General features: G+C 41.2%; 1 protein-coding gene across 1 annotated transcript in view; it reads right to left on the reverse strand.

Annotated features, from left to right (window-relative positions):
* Positions 1 to 804: 804 nt before the first annotated feature.
* Positions 805 to 18,130, reverse strand: part of Trpm6 (transient receptor potential cation channel subfamily M member 6) — a 142,966-nt gene continuing 125,640 nt past the window's right edge. Inside the window, exons 36-39 of the mRNA XM_052713226.1 lie at positions 17,350 to 17,555; positions 11,055 to 11,106; positions 5,150 to 5,256; positions 805 to 1,418 (exon numbers count right to left, since the gene is read on the reverse strand). Of these exons, the coding sequence (XP_052569186.1) occupies positions 1,285 to 1,418; positions 5,150 to 5,256; positions 11,055 to 11,106; positions 17,350 to 17,555 (499 nt within the window). The 3' untranslated portion in view covers positions 805 to 1,284. The remainder of the gene's footprint in view (positions 1,419 to 5,149; positions 5,257 to 11,054; positions 11,107 to 17,349; positions 17,556 to 18,130) is intronic.

Below are 18,130 nucleotides of genomic sequence, written 5' to 3' on the forward strand. Positions count from 1 at the left end.
TCTGAAGCAGGGCAACCCGACCCAGCATGCAACAGGGAGCTGCCCCCAACACAGGGTTGTTTCCAGAGACACCTCACTTCAAGTTCCACAAACCGATGAAGTGTTCAAGCCATCAGAACGCTGCAATGGAAGGAGGAGAATATGTGCAAAGCACTTCAGCCTGAGATGCGTCTGTTCCACCACCACCCCCACCCCCCCACCCACCCCCCCGGCACAGGACTGGCCAAGGAGAGTGTAGCTGTGATATGATTCCGTGCCAAGAGGGAGAGAATGAACAGAGATGATCTCTAACCTTAGTGTCCTGAGCTTAATAAAGTGAAACCTTTCTTAATAGTTTGCAGAATTACATATCCCCATTTTTGCATTTAAAAAAAATAAAGGGATGTAAGGAAAATTGGTTTAGATTTGTACTTTTCCTTCAGAGGAACTGGAAGAGCCCAAGCATCATGTGATTTGATGACAACAATCCAAGGTTTCAAGAGCCAGGTGGTGGTGGAGCACACCTTTAATCCCAGTACTTGAGAGGCAGAGGCAGGCAGATCTCTGTGAGCTTGAAGCCAGCCTGGTCTACAAAACAAATTGAGTTCCAGGACAGCCAGAGCTACCCAGTGAAACTCTATATCAAAAAAAAAAAAAAAAAAAAAAAAAAAAAAAAAAAACGGAAAAGAAAGAAAAAAATAATCCAAAGCATCTAGAGTTCACTAGAACCTGGACGTTTTTATGGCTATTTATGCTCCCACCTGGGCCAACAGACACTTATCCCAGTGTTTTCCCTGTGGTTGCTATTCAAAACTTGTGTCACTGTAGAGGGAAGAAGAAATCACATATATTCTTAATGTATGTGCATGACCCTTGAATGAAATGATGAATAGCAGTGGGAATAGAGTCTGCAAACATAGTGAGAAAATAAATTAATTCATCCCCCAGTTCTTCAGTGCACAGCAGTCTACTCCAACAGTTCCAAATGGCCAACTGAAGCAATGAGGTATAAAGGAGAGTATTCCCGGTGGACTCATCTAGTGTCTTCATGCAGAACCAGGAGATGAGATGTACTCCAAACATTCTGCTCAGAGGTCAATATATGGGAGGACCCCTCCATTAGACACCGTGTCCTCTGGGCAGTGGGAGATGAGGCTCAGAGGACACTTCCAGGGAGTTCCACATTGTTAAGTCATCCTGACAGAGATTCTGATGTAGTCAGAATCATATCAATCAGTGTACATCATCATAGAGTTCAAGGCAAAAGGAGCTAAGGGATCATCATCATCTTCCTCATGATCCTTTTTATAGGCGTGTGTGATCTTCTAGGGAATTTCTATTTCTGTCTCTTGCTGGAAGCCTCTCAGCTGGTTCAGTGTTTTTCTCAAGTCCTGAGTTGCAATGTTCCCTTGCAAGGGAATAATCATTTCTTTTTAAATCTACAAAGAAAACAAGAGAGTTTTAGTAGATGGCTTAGACTACATTGAATCTCGCAGATGGACTGAAGTTCAGGCTTAGTCAAAGTGTTCAGAGAGTCTCTGGCATACTGATTCCAAACACTCAACCATATCTAAACTCAGACCCTCTCCCATCCCAATGACTACATGAAATTCTAACTATGTATGCTGTCACTGTGTAAAGCACTGGCCACCCCCTATTGGGGTGAGACACATCTGGCCAAAGTTAAATGAGGTCCAGCAAGACATGGAAACCTTAGGAAGGATCAGAGGAATGGATCAAAATGGTGACTTTACATTCCAAGACTCAGCTTTCTACAAGAAAGCTGCCCACAGCTCTGAGGCCACCTATAAAAGCTTCATCAACCAAAGATCACATCAGACGTTTCCTAAGCCCTTTCTCTTCCATTTCAAAAGGAAATTTAAGGAAAACAGTAAACAGAGTAGTCTTTGAGAGGAAACTATAGGGAAGGGGGCATTAAATGTTGCATACATCTATCTTTTTGTGCTGTGATTCATGAGTGGATTCTAGCCTGCAATTGTGGGATGGTTCAGAAATTCATCAGCTCCTGCCTCCCTCACTCAGAGTTGTGATGTGCCTCAGCCCAGACCGAACCCCTCCCTGTGTTCCTGATGACCAACCCAGAAGATATAGTGCTGTACATCGATTTCTTTGCCCATCCACTGTGAACTCATGTCATGGGCAGTTATGAGAGTGTAGCCTTCCTCTTCACTCCATTGATTAGTTAGCTCAAGGACTGGGAGGTGTGTGTGATGGCTTTAGGGAACCAAGATTGTCACTCAGAGGTAGACTCTGAAGACAGTATGTGTGAAGCCCTGGGCTCAATCTCTGTTACCAAGTGGGAAAACTCATATTTCTTATTTTACTTTTTAATGTTAAATGGTAATTTTTCCAGACAAAAAAAACTGACACATATGTATATACATGTAATATATATTCAATAATATAACCAACATTTATTGAGCATATACATAAAATAAATCTTTATACCAACTTGGTGAGACAGGTACAATTATCTCTTGCTTGCAGATGAAGTTGTTGAAGGCCAAAGCCTTACAGCCAGTAGAAAGCAGAACTGGGGTACATGAGCCCTGCCTGCCTGGGTCTAGATTCCAGGTTCTTATGCACTGTCTTAATCTGCCCCTGCCTTAAAAATAAATGAAATGTAAAAACTAAACAGTATTTCTCACTCTGTTCCCCAAACCAAACATTTTTATTCAATTACCAATGATATGAGATGATAGTATTTCTTTATTTACACTTCAATATTAATTTTTAAAACTAGGGTTTCAGACACACAGAAAGAGGGGAGAGAATCTGAATGAGCACTCTAGAAATTCTTGCAGTTTGTAAATTTAAATATTATTTAAAAATAAAGAAGATAAAAATTTTGAGTGAGTGGGTCAGGATGAGAGAATATTAAAAGGAACAAACTTACTTTTAGCTAAAAGAGAAACAAAAACTGGGTGGTGAGATGACCTCAGCAGATAAAGGCGCTTGCTGCCAAGCCTCATGACCAGAGTTCAATCCCCAGGACCCACATGGTAGAGGGGAAAAAAATAAACAACTGGCTTCCAGCCTACAGCCTACCATGGCATGCCTCCATGCACACATGAACCCTTAATCATACTCAACAACTAGCTGGGCCCAAAGACTGGAAGCTGTGAGTAATGGCTTGAGTCTCCTTGGCCCCTGGCTGATCAGATAGAGTCCTGGGTCTTCAAGAAAGGAAGCTGCCCTGTCCAGGATATAGTGAGTCGTACTGGGCAGAGTCCAGTGCCTAAGGATGATGATTCCTGAGTGGATTCCAGCCTGCAATTGTGGGATGATTCAGTTATTCATCAGTTCCTGCTTCCTTCACCTGACGTACCGCAGCCCAGCTCCAATCCCTCCCTGGGTTCCTGATAACCAGCCCAGGGAACCCAGCATTGTATATCAATCTCTTTGTCCATCTATTATGAGTTCACATCATGAGCAGTTCTGAGAACACAGCCTCCCTCTTTGCTGCTTTGACCTTGCCCTTCTACACCGTCATCTGCCGCTGCAGGTTGACATACTCTATCACCACTGATGGAGGAAAAAATTGGACATCTAATCCTAATCCCTTTCTTTGACTATGTCTGGCTTACAAAGCCCCCCTCAATTCCAACAGAATCAGAAATGGCCCATTTTTGTTATAGTTGTTTTTAGGTCCACCCCAGGTTACAGTGGAGGGTGCCCTTTTGCTGATTTCCAGCTCAGGGTATGACTTTTTGTTAAAGATATGGGGCCAAACTATATTGCCCAAGCTGACCATGAGCTCCTGGACTAAGGTGATCCTCCTGCCTCTGTAACATCTTAGGTCAGAGGTGTAGCCACAGTACCTCACGCAGGACTGCACCCTTGGATAAGCAGGAAGAGCTGCTAATCTTAAACTTCATGAAATCCCAGTGTAAGGACACCCTTGCTATGACCCAGGAAATAAGAGCTAAGCAGGTTAAGGAAGACAGTAAGCTCCCTTTCTGAAAAGGCCAAATAGACCCCAAGCAGAGTCAAGATTCCAGACTGGAAGGCAGAGGTCTTCAGCCATTTGCTTCATGCCAAGGATACGGGTTTTGTGCCTAATGTACTAGACTCAGAGAAAATAAGCCATATTCCTAAGTCAGATGGTTCTGGGGTGGTTTTGATTTTTGTTTGTTTTCCTCTGTTTTGTCTTTTTATTTTTCGAGACAGGGTTCCTCTGTGTAGCCCTGGATGTCCTGGAACTCCCTTTGTAGACCAGGCTGACCTCAAACTCACAGAGACCTACCCACTTCTGCCTCCTGAGTGCTGGGATGAAAGGCAATATACCGCCATCGCCCAGTTAATGGTTCTGTTTTTCAAATGTTGCTTAAAGATGCAGTACTAGTGCTTATAGTGGTAGGACTTGGGACTAGTGTGATGTCTAAGCTGGTAAAAGGTGGCTCCCCACAAGCCTGGTGACCAGAACTTGATCCTCAGAATTCATCCATTGGAAGAAAAGTACCACATACCCACAAGTTGTCTTCTGACTTTTGTGCAAGCACAGTGGTGCTCGAGTGCGCGCGCGCGCGCGCGCGCGCGCGCGCGCACACACACACACACACACACACACACACTGCAGTGAAAATTTAAAGTGATGGGTGTGGGGGCTGGGAGTGCAGCTCAGTGGTAGAGTGCTGGCCTGGCTTGACAGGGTCCTGGATTCTAAGCCCGCTGCCGTAAAACAAACAAACAAATGAGTGAATAGAGGGGCAGTTGTTCCTGGATAAAGAAGTGCTTTGATTGACAGCCTTTCTTTTCCTCTGGGCCACACCCTCTCCGGTGCCCAATGAGCAAACTGGAACAGAATAAAAATGCTACAGGCATGCGGTCTGCGAGCAAACAGGACCTTGGAAGGGAGGAATGGGGCCTTCCACCCCGTTTTACTCCCTTTAAGTAGGTGGAACTTTTTTCATGGGGTGACTATGACAAGCACCGGGCCCAGGGTTGTTTTATCACATTTTGGCAGAACCTCAAGCAAATCCCTGTCCTTTAAATCCCTCCTAAGACTTGAAATTTTTCAGTCAGAAAGTCAAGTTTGTGAATGGCTGCGAAGGAGATAAAAATGTGGTTAAGATTTTCGCTCGATCCCGAGTTATAATAACTTATTCCCTGAGAGTCTCTCCGAAGAAGCAGAGTCTCCTAGGCTTACCCGGCAGCCTGAGCCTCCCGCAGCAGGAGTTGCAACGATGTTTTGCAATGAAGTTTCTAATTGCATCTTCCCCTAAATTGGCCGGTCCAAACACCATCCCTCTTGATCTAGAGGAAATATCAGAATATCAATTAGATCACAGCTGAGGAAAAGGAGTCCAACCAGGATTCTCTGAGATTGCGAACAGTATCCCATAGTAACCTAGCCACTTAAAGGAGCCAACCAAGAACAGAGCACTTTGGGGGAAGGAACAATGTTAGGTTTGCAAATTTAAAATTCAAATGCACTTAAATCTTTGTACCCAACTCCAAGACCTACTGTGAAACTCATTCCAACACTAATCTGATAGAAGAGTGAATTTTCGATGTGCTACATTAAAACAAAATACAGTGAAACCCTTTTTAATGCATATGGGGTGAGAGAATGACATTCATTACCACATGCTCTACTAAAACACCCCAAAGGTAAAGGAGAGAGGAACTTTGCTATGGAACGCACCTTCTAAAAAGATGTGCACCCAAATACGTTTCAGAAAACGACTCTCCCCACACCACACACCTCCTGGCTTTTTGAAAGCCACTTTCAACTCGGCAAACTGTTTTAACTGGGCTCTTCATGGAAAGTCAAGACAAGTGTTAACCAAAAAGTTTGTGGAAATAGACCACAGATGCCCAGAGTAGGACAGAATTAATCACAAGCAGTGTCAGTATCTCTGAGACATGTTTTGAACATTCTAATATAAAGATCCTCTGCAGATTCTAGGCTTGCTGTTCACACAACCATTATTCTGTAGATTTTGACCCTCTGCACAACACAGGACAGAGCACACTAGGAACGCCTCCAAAGAAAATGTATGAAAGCTAATATTTTATTTTAATGACATGCACAGTGGAAACAGCAGATTTTAAAATCTGAACTCAATTACCGCTCTTAAATACCACGTCTTAAGAAGGGAAAAAAAGCACAGCAGACTATCACAAAGGGAAACAATAAACTTTGCTTCTGAGGAATGTGGTTTTTCAAAAGGGACATGGTGTAAAATGGGCTTTTTTTTCCATCCGAGGATTGAAACATTTATCTCAATTTCCACTTCCTTTTGGCAGAAGAACAGTGGCTCTCTGAAGATGTGCCAAGCTCAGAATGAGGGCTGATGTCAATTTGATCTCAGATTGCCTCCTGCTCTGTGCCGGGTAGGTGGAGAAAACCTCTTGGGAAGACAAAGTGGAAAGACACTGGGGATTAACTTTCCTGGTCACTCAATCGCTCTCACAAAGCACAGCTCTGGTGGTATTTACCCGGCAGCATAAGCCACCTCTTGTTAACTCTGCCTGGATTTCACTTCAGCTGGTGAGACATTACTTCAGTCAGGTGAAACTGAAGGTGGAAAAAACAAAACAAAACAAAAACAACAACAAAAAACCTACAAACAACAACAAAAAAAATAAATAAAATAAAATAAAAAAACCACAGCAAAATCACTCGGTATTTAGACCAGAGCTCTCTGATCTGATACAGTGAGAGATGATGGTATTTGTTCAGTCATTAGCATGGAAGATATCCTTTGGAGTCTCTGTGACCTCATTGGAAAATTTCACTCGTTTGCATCCCATACCAGCCATTTCTGTCCCCCCAGGAAGGTACGAAGACACCCAACTAAGATCCAATATTTTCAATATCTAGAATATAATATCTGGAGGCTATTTGTCTCTGAGAGCTTCATGAAAATTAAAATGAGATAATCAAAATCACTACAAAAATTATATATCAGGGACACGAGGACTCCCACAGCAGAGAGAGTGAAGGAGTTACAGGGACATTCCATTTGCATGTACACTCCACAGCATGCTCCAAGCATTGCAGTCTCAGATAACTAAGTTTTCAAAGAAAACACAACTAGCTGTTTTCCAGATTTTTTTTACAACACAGGAAAAGCAGGTGGTAGCTTGGTTCTACATACAAGGAAACGCTAATTAGTGCCATCTATACATAGTCACTAAAGAACATCTCATCACCATTTCATACTTGTCAAATGCTCAAAACCATCAGGCAGTAGGCTAAAAAGATACAGTCCCAAACTACCAATAAATGAGGCACATTAGGGAGAGTTGGAGACAGTGGGATGCAGCATGAGAAAGGATATTAGAATTATTCAACAAAGCCAACATCCCTTTTCAAAAGAACTGTTCCCTTCCACTGACGTTTCACCTTACAGGGAAGTTGGAACTTTGAGTGAGCCTTGGTTTCCTCACTTGTGAGCTGGGGTTAAATAAACACACAGAGTCGTTGCATGCATGACCTCAGTAGTTTAAATCTGTGCACCTCAGACTTGAATTTGTACCAATTCACCAGAATATTTTATAAAATGCAGATTCTGGTTCCTCAGGTACAAAGAAGCCAGGAGCCTATTCATTTCCAGCAATGTCCCTGATGGTGATCTTGACCTATGCTTCACACTTTGTTTAACAGATTTTACACTCATGAGATTCATTGATTAATTAGATACAGTTCTAATGAAACTAATCTGTTGAGAGAAAATAAAACTTAAGGTCACTGTGAAAACCAAGTACACAGAATTGGGTATTTCCACAATGAAACCATTCTACCCATTTCAGGAGACACTGACCTCAAGTTATGGAAAACAAAGTTGCTGTAATAATTTCACAGAATTGCATTGAGGAACTTAAAAAAATACAAGAGAGAGTACTGGAAGAGACAACAGGAACTGGGGGACATTTGGGGGACAATGTGGGAAACCTAGTGCATAATGAAATCTTCAAGATTGACCCTATCGAAGACTCCTAGTAATGGGGGATATGGAGGCTCAACCAGCCATATTTTATAACCAGGCAAGGTTTCCAGCAGCAGGACTGGGACCTCAACCCAGCCATAAAACCTTCAACAATCTGCCCTGCCTCCAAGATGTGCTGGGCTAAGAGTGGACCAACCAATGAATGACTGGTCCAACTTGAGGTCCACACCAATAGAGGGAGTCCATATCTGACACTGCCTAGGTGCCCAAGAACCAGAGGCTGGATGGCCCAGGGATACAGGATGTAACCAAACAGAACTGGGGAAAAAATTACAATGAAATGATTACTAATGATATTCTGCTACACTCATAGATCGGTGGTTAGTCCAATTGTCATCAGAGAGGCAACTGATGGGAACAGACGCAGAGACCCACAGCCAAACACTAGGCAGAGCCAGGGGAACACTGCATTAGTAGGTGGGGGATGCAGGAACCAGAGGGGTTGAGTACACTATAAGAACACGGCCCATAGAATCAACTAAGCCCGGCTCCTAGGGGATCACAGAGACTGAAGCAACAATCATAGACCCTGTATGGGTCTGAGCTAAGCTTTCTGCATGTGTTATGATTGTGTGGCTGGGTGTTCTTGTGGGACACCTAACAGTGAGAATTGGGGTATCTCTGACTCTTTTTCCTGCTCTTGTGACCCTTTTCCTCCTACTGGGTTGCCTTATCCAGCCTTGATATGAGGGTTTGTGCCCAGTTTTATTGTAACTCACTATGCTGTATTCAACTGATATTACCTTTTTAAGAGAAACGTAGGAGGAGTGGATCTGGGGGAGCGGGAGGTGTGAGAGAGGACTTGGAAGAGTGGAGGGAGGGGAAACTGCAGTCAGGTTATAATGTATGAGAGAAAAATGAAAGAAAAAATACAGAGGTCAGGGCACCATTCAGACATTGCGATAGAATACCAAGTATGCTTTTTTTTTCTAATTCCCCAGGTGACCTTAATAGAAATTGAAATCCACTTCCTATAGAATGCAATTAAATACCTAACTGTCAAGCAGGATAATATAATCTTAGATTCTAAACAGATGGAGTATTCAGGTCATATTAAGTGATATATGCCAAGGTCAAAATTTAAGGAATGATAGGCAGAGTACACATAAATTGAGTTCATTATCTATGCAAAAAGTCTGAAAAAAACTGTAAAGAAAGTTCTCATATAAAAACATTTCCCAATACAAGCCCTTGAGCACACAAGAATGCTGAAGAAATAATATGCTTGGCTGAAAACACTTGAGCTCTGCTAAAATAAAAAATAAAATAGTCCATTATACCCTCAAGTCCAACATGGACTCTATTATCAAATAAATATCGTAGGAAGTGGATGCTACATAGAAGCCGTATGGATCATCTGTATCTTCCTTAGCCCACCTGAGGCAATAATAGCTAATATATTTTTAGTAGAAGAGCATCTTCTCAGGGGATTTTGCAGATGGGCCATATTCACATTTAGTAAAAATCACCCAGTGGAAGAATGGTGTGATAAAACAGTGATTATTTAATGAGAATCAGGAGAAGGAAAAGCAAAACTTTTACATTTTACTGCGTCAGGAATCTCAACTTATTGAGTCCTACATGTTTTCTATGACCTGGCGACCAAGTAGAGGCCCTCAGTCTGACTAAAAAGTAAAAAGTAAAAAAATGTTAACCCAGCATGGGTTATTTAATATCAGCACAAAGGAGGCAGAGGCTCGAGGACCCAGAGTTCAAGGCCACCATGAGTTATACAACAACGAGATGTCATCACTATTAAAGAAGAAATTCTTTAAGAATTAAAAGTGTTGTTTGACCCACGCTTCTCAAAATGCCGATAGCCCTGTGGCGTCAGCCTCTCAGGCAATGTGTTAGAAATGCAGATCATTTGGTTCCATCTCAAAACAACAAGATCAGAAACTCTGGAGGTGAGACACACAATCTATTTTAACAAGCTCTTCTGGTAACAATGATGGCAGCTCACGCTTAAGCATTATTGTCCTCCATATTGATGACAGCATCACCAGCCAATCACCACCATCACCTCTTTGCATTCTACTTTAACAGAACACCTAAGAGCCTTAACGCCAAAAACCACAAGATGTCCTGGCAATTCAAAAGATGGGTAAAAGACTCATCCCTCTATGTAACTTGGCTCCGATTTAAGTTAGACAATCTGAGGATGCCTCGGATTTAAGCACTGTGGCTTTGATCCCTCACCAGGTGGCTGTTTATAGAAAACAGTACTTTGTGTTCTCTGCTCTTACTTAGTCTGCCTGTGAAGAGACTGCCTGGATTCAAGGCCACCATTCCACAGGGAAGACAACAAAGGAAGGATGCCTCTGCTACAGCATCCTTTATTACATCAAACAAAACTTATACATTTCCCCTTACATTTAGACCAGTAGAAAACGCAAGAGTCAAATTTGCAGCTGAAGTCTGGAAATTGCACTGTCCCTTGCAATGTCTGCTCGTGCTTACTAACCCAGGTCTACAATTCACCTTATTTCATTCTCATTCTTTCCTTTTACTTGTTTCCTATTTTGAAGTGGCTTAGAAAATCTTGTTTTAAGTATAAGAATCTCAATTTAAATCTAAAAATATTGTTTTGTATCTATGTGCAGTAATTGTTGGAAAACTTCTCCAGGATCTAAAAGACACGTATGTGTTTTAAATTCCTCCAAGAAACTAAGACAGACCTCTGCGCACAATGTCCTGGTCATTTCCACTGTCTTATTTTGGTTTTGAAAAAAATTAAAAAGTCCTGGGGGTCAGTGGTGAATGGCAGTGGGTGCTCTTCAGAGGACTCAGGGTTCAATTCCCAGCACCCGCATGATAACTCACAACTACTTATATCCAGTTCCAGAGAATCCAAGGCCCTCTCCTTGCCTCTGTGGAAACCAGGCACTCACATGAAGCATAACCGTGTATGTGGACAAAACACCCTTAGATATAATTATAAATCAATTTTTATGTTATGAAAAATAACCATTAAAACATTACATGATACACATTAATATGTAATTTTTATGTTTTTACGTGACGGTTAAAAATAATGTCAAAAACATGAACAAATTGAATACAATCTTCTAAATTATAACATGTAAGTCAACTCACTGTTTGTCTTCAGGTTTTATAACAGACGGATCTGTCAAATTTTCTCCAACACCTCCAAAGAAGAAACAAAATTCGTTAAGCAAATGACGATTCATTTTCTAGGAAATGCATAAAAATAATAACCAAATTCTACTTCCTTATTTTGAAGGTTACATTCAAGCCAGATGTAGTAACTCACCCCTGTAATCTCAACACTAGAAAGGCTAAGGCAGAAAGATTGCCACCAGTTCAAGGCGAGTCTGAGCTATATAGTGAATTCTGGGCCAGCCTGATCTACAGTGTGAGACCCTGTGTCTTCACTCCATAGTAGGTAAGTTTAAAAAAGTTAAAAAAAAAAAACATGCTAATTAAATGTGCTATTGAAATCGTTCAGCAAAGTTAGGAAAATGATTGAATACAGTGTCTCCTACAACAGCACCCTCTGAATTAATGAACATCTGGCCACAAATTAGTGTGTCAATGACGTCATAAGACTTGCTGGTAGTGGCATCTATCAGGAGATCTATGTATCCGCCATTCATTTACCGGTTGTATGCACTAAGGCATCTAATTTTATTTTCTCTAGTTCTCATGAAAGGAAAATATTATCCTCATATCCTCAATTTACATCTTATCCTCATTTACATCAATGAGTACATTGATGTTCAAAGAGATCGAGGAACTTGCCAAAGATGGCTTATCCCTTAAGTGGCCATAACAGGATTAAAGCTGGGGCAATGCTTGTGTTCCTCCCACTAGTCCATGGTCTCCTTAGATGGCTTCCATCAGCGCTCAGCAAGGGCAAGGCCCTGGGAGGTTTTGCAGATACAGCCGCTGTGCATCAAAGAGACACATCAAATGCTCTATCTATATACAGCACTTATAAACAGTAGAATAAAACGACACCAAATTCTTGATCTGAGAGTTGCCTCCACCTGTGTGTCCAGTTAAGGAAATTCTTTGAGGTGTATGCTTATGCTCTGTTCACTCTTTGGAATGTGTCTTCAATAAAATTTAGTTTTGAAAGAAAAAGAGCAAAGCCTACGAAGATAACAGAGGTGTACTTTAAGGCTGCACTTAATCAGAACTGGGTTTAATACACAAAGTAAACCTCCGGGATAACATGCAGCCAGTGAGGAGGTTCGTATCCAATAGTGACAACCGTTCAGGGAAGCCAGTTACAGTGATGAGCCACCTCAGCACACCCAACAACTTCTGAGATCACCCTTAATCAGGGCTTTTTTTTTTTTTCTCTCTGCTTGAAAAACACCAGCTTTGTAGGGTGAGGAATCGAAACAGTTATACGAGTTTTAGAATGTTACGTATTGCCACTTGTTGAAAAAGTTCATGTTTTGTTAAAGCGGAAACTTTCAAAAGACCCCACCCCTAGACAAAGACCTACAGAAAACTAAGGACTGCTGAGAGAGAGAAAGAGAGCACATTAGACTTCTCCGGGGATGAGCGCCCACATCAGTTTACTAATTCCAAGTGGTTAGTTTTGCAGACAAGCAAAACTAAATGGACTCTGTAGATCATATTTATGTTTATAAAATATATATGTAATATATATTCAAATATATTACAATATATATATATTCAAAGGAAAAAGTGACTATGAATTCGGGGGGGGGGACTTGGGGAGGTACATGGGAAGAGTTGGAGGGAGAGGTCACAGGAGAGGTTGGAGGGAGGAAAAGAAAAGGAAGAAACAATGCAGTTATATTTTAATTAAACTAAAATTTTTTAAAAATAAAAGACAAAGGTCTGTGTTTTTAAGCAGCATTTTTTAAAGATTTCTGCTGTTGTCTCTCTCTCTTGAAATAGTAAACCTTTCAGGAACCTGTAATCCTTACAAAGTTTTCTGCTAAGAAACTGATTTCCTCAGGAAAATAGCGTAGAGCCACCTGGACACTAGAGTAGGAGTGTTCACCCTTTGGGGAGGGGACTGTTTCATGACTCCGTCAGCCTGGTGAAGCTAAGGGGCCCTTTTCTCAAAATGTTTTAACATGTATGATTTAAATATGTAACAAAGGAAATCTATGGTCCTGAAAAGGATTATCAAAACATTTTAACTGCTGTATTACAAAACATACACGTGCTTCTTTATTAGGACATTCAAGAACAGGATCTACCCCGGGCCTGTTATCCACAAACATATCTAACAAGCGATGACGACAAACAGTGTTTTGAAATCTGCCTGCATTGCAAAGTGCTGTGCTAATATCTGAAGTTTCTCTTGCTGATAGTCATATGGGTGATGACGTCACTGTGGGTTGTGGTCTGGTTAATAATGGAAGATCGCAAATTCTAGTAATGGGTCAGTGGCAATAAGGTAGAACTTAGTTTCTCATCAGAGTTTACAAACTCTCTGAGTCTACCCTTCAACAACCCCGAGCCTGGCAAGTTTTCACAGATTTTGAATAGGGAAAGAAAGAGTTGGGCTGAAACACAAACACATGGGAAGTGTGGAAAAAACCTTGCTGAGCCCTCACATTTTCAAAGCCACAGGAAGGAGCTCTTTGTACTTTTCTTGTCACATAGACAAGAAGGGGCAGCTGAGGGAGCCCCTGCTTCTCTACAACTGTGGAGTGAGGAAACAGAACAGCAGGCAGAAGTGTATCCCAGCACCCTGGGGAGACAGGCTGATGGCTGCAGTCCTCACCATTTTAATTAAGCATGGACTGAACTGGAAGCCTGGAGCCTACAGCAATGACTAAAGTTTTAGGCCCCTGTCTAAGTAAAGTGCAAATTTAAGCCAGGACTATATACTGTAGCTGAGGAAACACTATTAGTTGGGGGTAGGGGGAAGTCTTTACAAGGTTAAAAAAAAGTTTGTCTAAATCTCATCAGAAAACCTTTAAACTTTATGACTTGTTAGACACACAGAAATCATAGGAGACGGAGGCTCCACCCCAAGCCCTGCCATGTTCTGACTGTGAGGCCTGGGTACCCTGCTTAATCTCCCTGAAGCCCAATTTTGTCATCGGAGAGTGCAGCATCCCCGGCCTTATCAGAGAGGGGGAGGGGAGAATTCAATGAGTTATGCCTGACCCATAAGAGCTTTCGATGTCGGCCGTTACTCTATTTTCTTTATTCCATCTAGAACCTCTCATGAAGTAAAATATTATCTTCTTACCAGCAGTGAAGTCATGTCTTCTCATTCCCCAAAAGTATATTTCCTAATACTTATAGAACACCTTACAAAGAGGGGATCAAAGAGTATACACTAACCCACTTTTGTATGTGAAAGTATAACTCCATGTTTTGTATGTTAAAACTTAACTTAAATACACATTTTTGGGTGTTCTAATGGAAAAAGGGCTTTATGATCTGTGAATGGAGAGAGAAGTCCCCAAAGGCCAACCATTCAATGCCTTCCACATCACTTAGCTAGGCTAAGTCACCAGGCTCTTCTAGCCACACAAGAATACCCAACTCAGTCCATCTGGTCTCAAACTCTTCTGATATTTGGAGAAATATAGAACAAGTAAGCTGACTTTATATCTAAACATCCTGATGATTTCTCTTTACTGACACCATTATTAGTAAATATACCCAGAGAAAGTCTAGAAAAGTCCATGGAACTTCATCCAACCTGGCATCGCCAATGGCCTTCTATTCCATCTATGCAAACAGGGTGCCTCTTTGTAGTGACATCATTCATGGTGACGTGGGTGCTAACTTTTTCTAGAAATTGCTCTATTGAACAAAAAAAACAGTGCTATATATCCAAAAGTCCATTGAAAAAATAGAATAAGAAAAAAACTAAACATTACTCTAATTTGAAATACAATTGTTTTTAATTTCCATTGCTGGGAATTAACTGTTGGACTTCAAGTGTAATGATGATGATTCAGGCCCTCCCATGTAAGATTTTTAAGTGGAAAAAGACCAGAAAACTTCATTATAGTTATAAATGATGGGAAATTGGTCATGCCTCTCCTCAGAGTTCAGCTTCCTGGAATGCTATGGCCGCTTCCAGGTTAACAAGTGGCACCTTCTTGGAAGAATGAAAGAAGAAAAAAAGGAAACAGAAAAAAAATCAACGACCCAAATATTTCTTCAACCTTCCTTCTCTCAGAGCAGTAATGAGTAGAGTCTGAAATAGACAGGGGTCTCCCTGTGGTATCCCTGGGGCCACACAGCTAAGGATAGCTTCCCCATACCTGATGACTAAATTCCACTTTAAAGAACCAATCAATGATTACTACTGACAACAACAGGTAACATTCATCCAGGGCTTGATACATGCAGAGAACTTGCCTCACTTGAGCGCCTTAATAATTTAATAACCGGATGACTTAAGGCATAGTATTTTTCCCATAACAACTGAGGGAGGTGGGACTCAAGGTGGTTGCTCCTCAAGGCATACAGCTAGTTCACAGTGGAGCCTGGCAGAATACATCATCTTCCCAGACACTAGAAATGCTAGTAAACAAAGGACATCATAAAATTGAAAAAAAAAAATCTTAGAAACACAACTTTCCTTTCCAACCTTGTTTAGAGTTAACTAGCAATAACATTATAACTGTATAATTACTGTTATAGACTCACGTTTTTCCACAAATTCAGCCCAACAATTATCTAGCTCTCTGATAAGTTTCATGCATTTCATGATACCTATTCTGTGGTTCTGTGATGTCTACTCAGACCTTCTTTGAAGGTCAATGTTTTGACATAGTTGACTTGCAGTGGCCTATTTCAGCAATTCACATAATTACTCGGGAAAAGAATAAAGTTAATTCCCTTTTCCCTCCAAGACTATAATCGCAGCATTTGCTCTGTTTAATGTCACTCTGGATTACTAAGAGACATAAAAATCCCCAAACATAAACATCATTGAATAAAACCCTCTTCAAGTGAAATACAAAACACACTGAAGAGTCATCATTAATTCCTTAAAGTTTTTCTTTGGTTGTTTGTTGTTGTTGTTTCTGTTTTTGCTTTTCAAGCAACTCCACCCAACATTCAAAGCAAAAACACAAACAGTGGAGCACAGATGAAACCAATCAAGGTCTCTGCAAGCAGAACTACAAAACAGATGCCTTTGGCACCCCAGCTCTGGGCGTGTAGTCATCAAGTGCTTGCTGGTATAAAAAGCTGAATTGTTTGGGACACGTTAATTCAGTTTATATTCCTTCCTGAAAAATTGGTTTTGAATTTTAGAAACATAATCCAGCCTTGAGGACACCAGGAGTATCAAAAGGCAGACGTATTTAGTAATATGTGCACTGTTTTAAGTGTAGATGGATCACTGAGCATGTGACCCAGATTTCAAAGTGACTTTGCATAGTCCTGGACATTGCTCCTGATGCCCTACAGGGGTTGATTTCAGCATTCCCTAGGCTCCAAACCTGGTTTTGCCAAGAACTGCCAAGGTAGGAAAATCAGAAAGGAAAAGAAGACAGTTCAGGTTGTTGAAATATATCCTAAGATAGTCATTCCCTCTCAGAATGACTCTCTTAAGAAATGCAGGGCAGAGAGGAGAAAAAGATGTGTAGGGTCACACCAGCTTAAGTCTATATCTTGCTTCCCCTTTAAGAGCTGTGCAACCTGAGCCAAGTTATTTAAACCTTCTGGTCCTGAATCCCCAATAATATATGCTTCAAGGTGCTACTTCTGGTATTAAACGAGGAACTTTTATGACAGCTTCTAGGCCAGATCCCTTGTTTGAATCCAAAGCTCCAGTCTATGAGCCCAAGAACTAAACTTTGGCCATCACACATACTGTGTGCCCTCCTTAAGAGGAAAGCCTGCTGGAGACACACTGAATGTGCTGTGGGATGAACCATCCGGTAGGAACTGGTGATTGTGGGAGATACTCAGATCAAAGGCTTCCATTAAATTAGAGTATACTGCGGCCCTCTTTTGGAGCCAAGGACTTCCCTGAACTGCCATGTCAAGGAATATATCAAAGAAAGCAAACTAAATTATAAATTGCCAAGGGAATAAATTCAAAATAATGAAAAGTATCCAGAATTCAAGTTTCTCATGCATTTATATGTGTGTGTGTATATATAAAATCTTTCTGGTAAACATAAGACAAGGCAAAGTGGTAACATTAAAACAAGTGGTTAAAAAAAACATTCCCCATCTAGTTCAACATTTGAGATTTAAATAATTAACTTTCTGCCTATATTTCCCCCTCTATCTAAGTAGAAAACAGCAGAGCAGGTACTCACACTCATTATTGCATAATATCTCTGAATTAAATACCTATATCTCTCTACCAAACTAGGTAGAACAGCTCCATGTGCCCACCCTAATTCTTGTGAGATTTCTAGGAACTTTGCCTCCTGCATCTTCAATTAATTACCTTGCAAATCTAAAACCAGCAGCTCTCCCCGGGTATACTCATATGTCCAGTGAGAGAAAGCCAACATCAGCTCTTCCAGGGTATTGGTGGGGGCGATTTCGTCGCCATTGTTGTTATTGTATTTCCGGAACTCCCCTGTCATGTACTTCTCAATGGTTAACCATTGGTTAGCTGAATGGCAGTAGATCAAGAAAACCTCCAGAAACCTGTGAGGGAAAAAGAAGCCAATGATCCCCTACAAGACATCAAGCATGGCAGTTACCCTACAGAGAACTCAGCCACACAAGCCATCCACCCTTGGCCTTTCTATGGGAAGAAGGATCACCACAACTGGGAGGTTTGTTCCCAAGCTTACTCGCCCCAGTTTTCTTTGAGAAAACTTGCCAACTTTTTTACAAGTTCCGGATCCAACTTTTCATGCTGGGCTCTATAAAATTTCTTGTAAAATGGGGGAAAGGGCTTTATTCTAATTCCTCAACACCAAATTATGATCTGCCTTGATAAGTGAATACGAGCATAACAACATACTCAAGGGAAAATCATGAGGGTTCATGATTGCAAACTTCTTAATTGGTTTAGGAAGCTGGGCAAGCAACTAAGCTTTAAAGAGACATGTTTGGGGGCCATAATACCCCTGGGTATTAGCAGCTACACCCAGCATATGCCTGTTTCACCTAATTGAAATGTTGGTCATCAATCTGTCTATACTCTTTCCACTCACATAAGTTCAAGAACTTAAGCCAAGGTATGTCTGGAACATTTAATTATCTTTATACCAGTC

This window comes from Peromyscus californicus, unplaced genomic scaffold (assembly GCF_007827085.1).
Source record: "Peromyscus californicus insignis strain IS unplaced genomic scaffold, ASM782708v3 Scaffold_4__1_contigs__length_199733344, whole genome shotgun sequence".
Classification (NCBI taxonomy): Eukaryota; Metazoa; Chordata; class Mammalia; order Rodentia; family Cricetidae; genus Peromyscus; species Peromyscus californicus.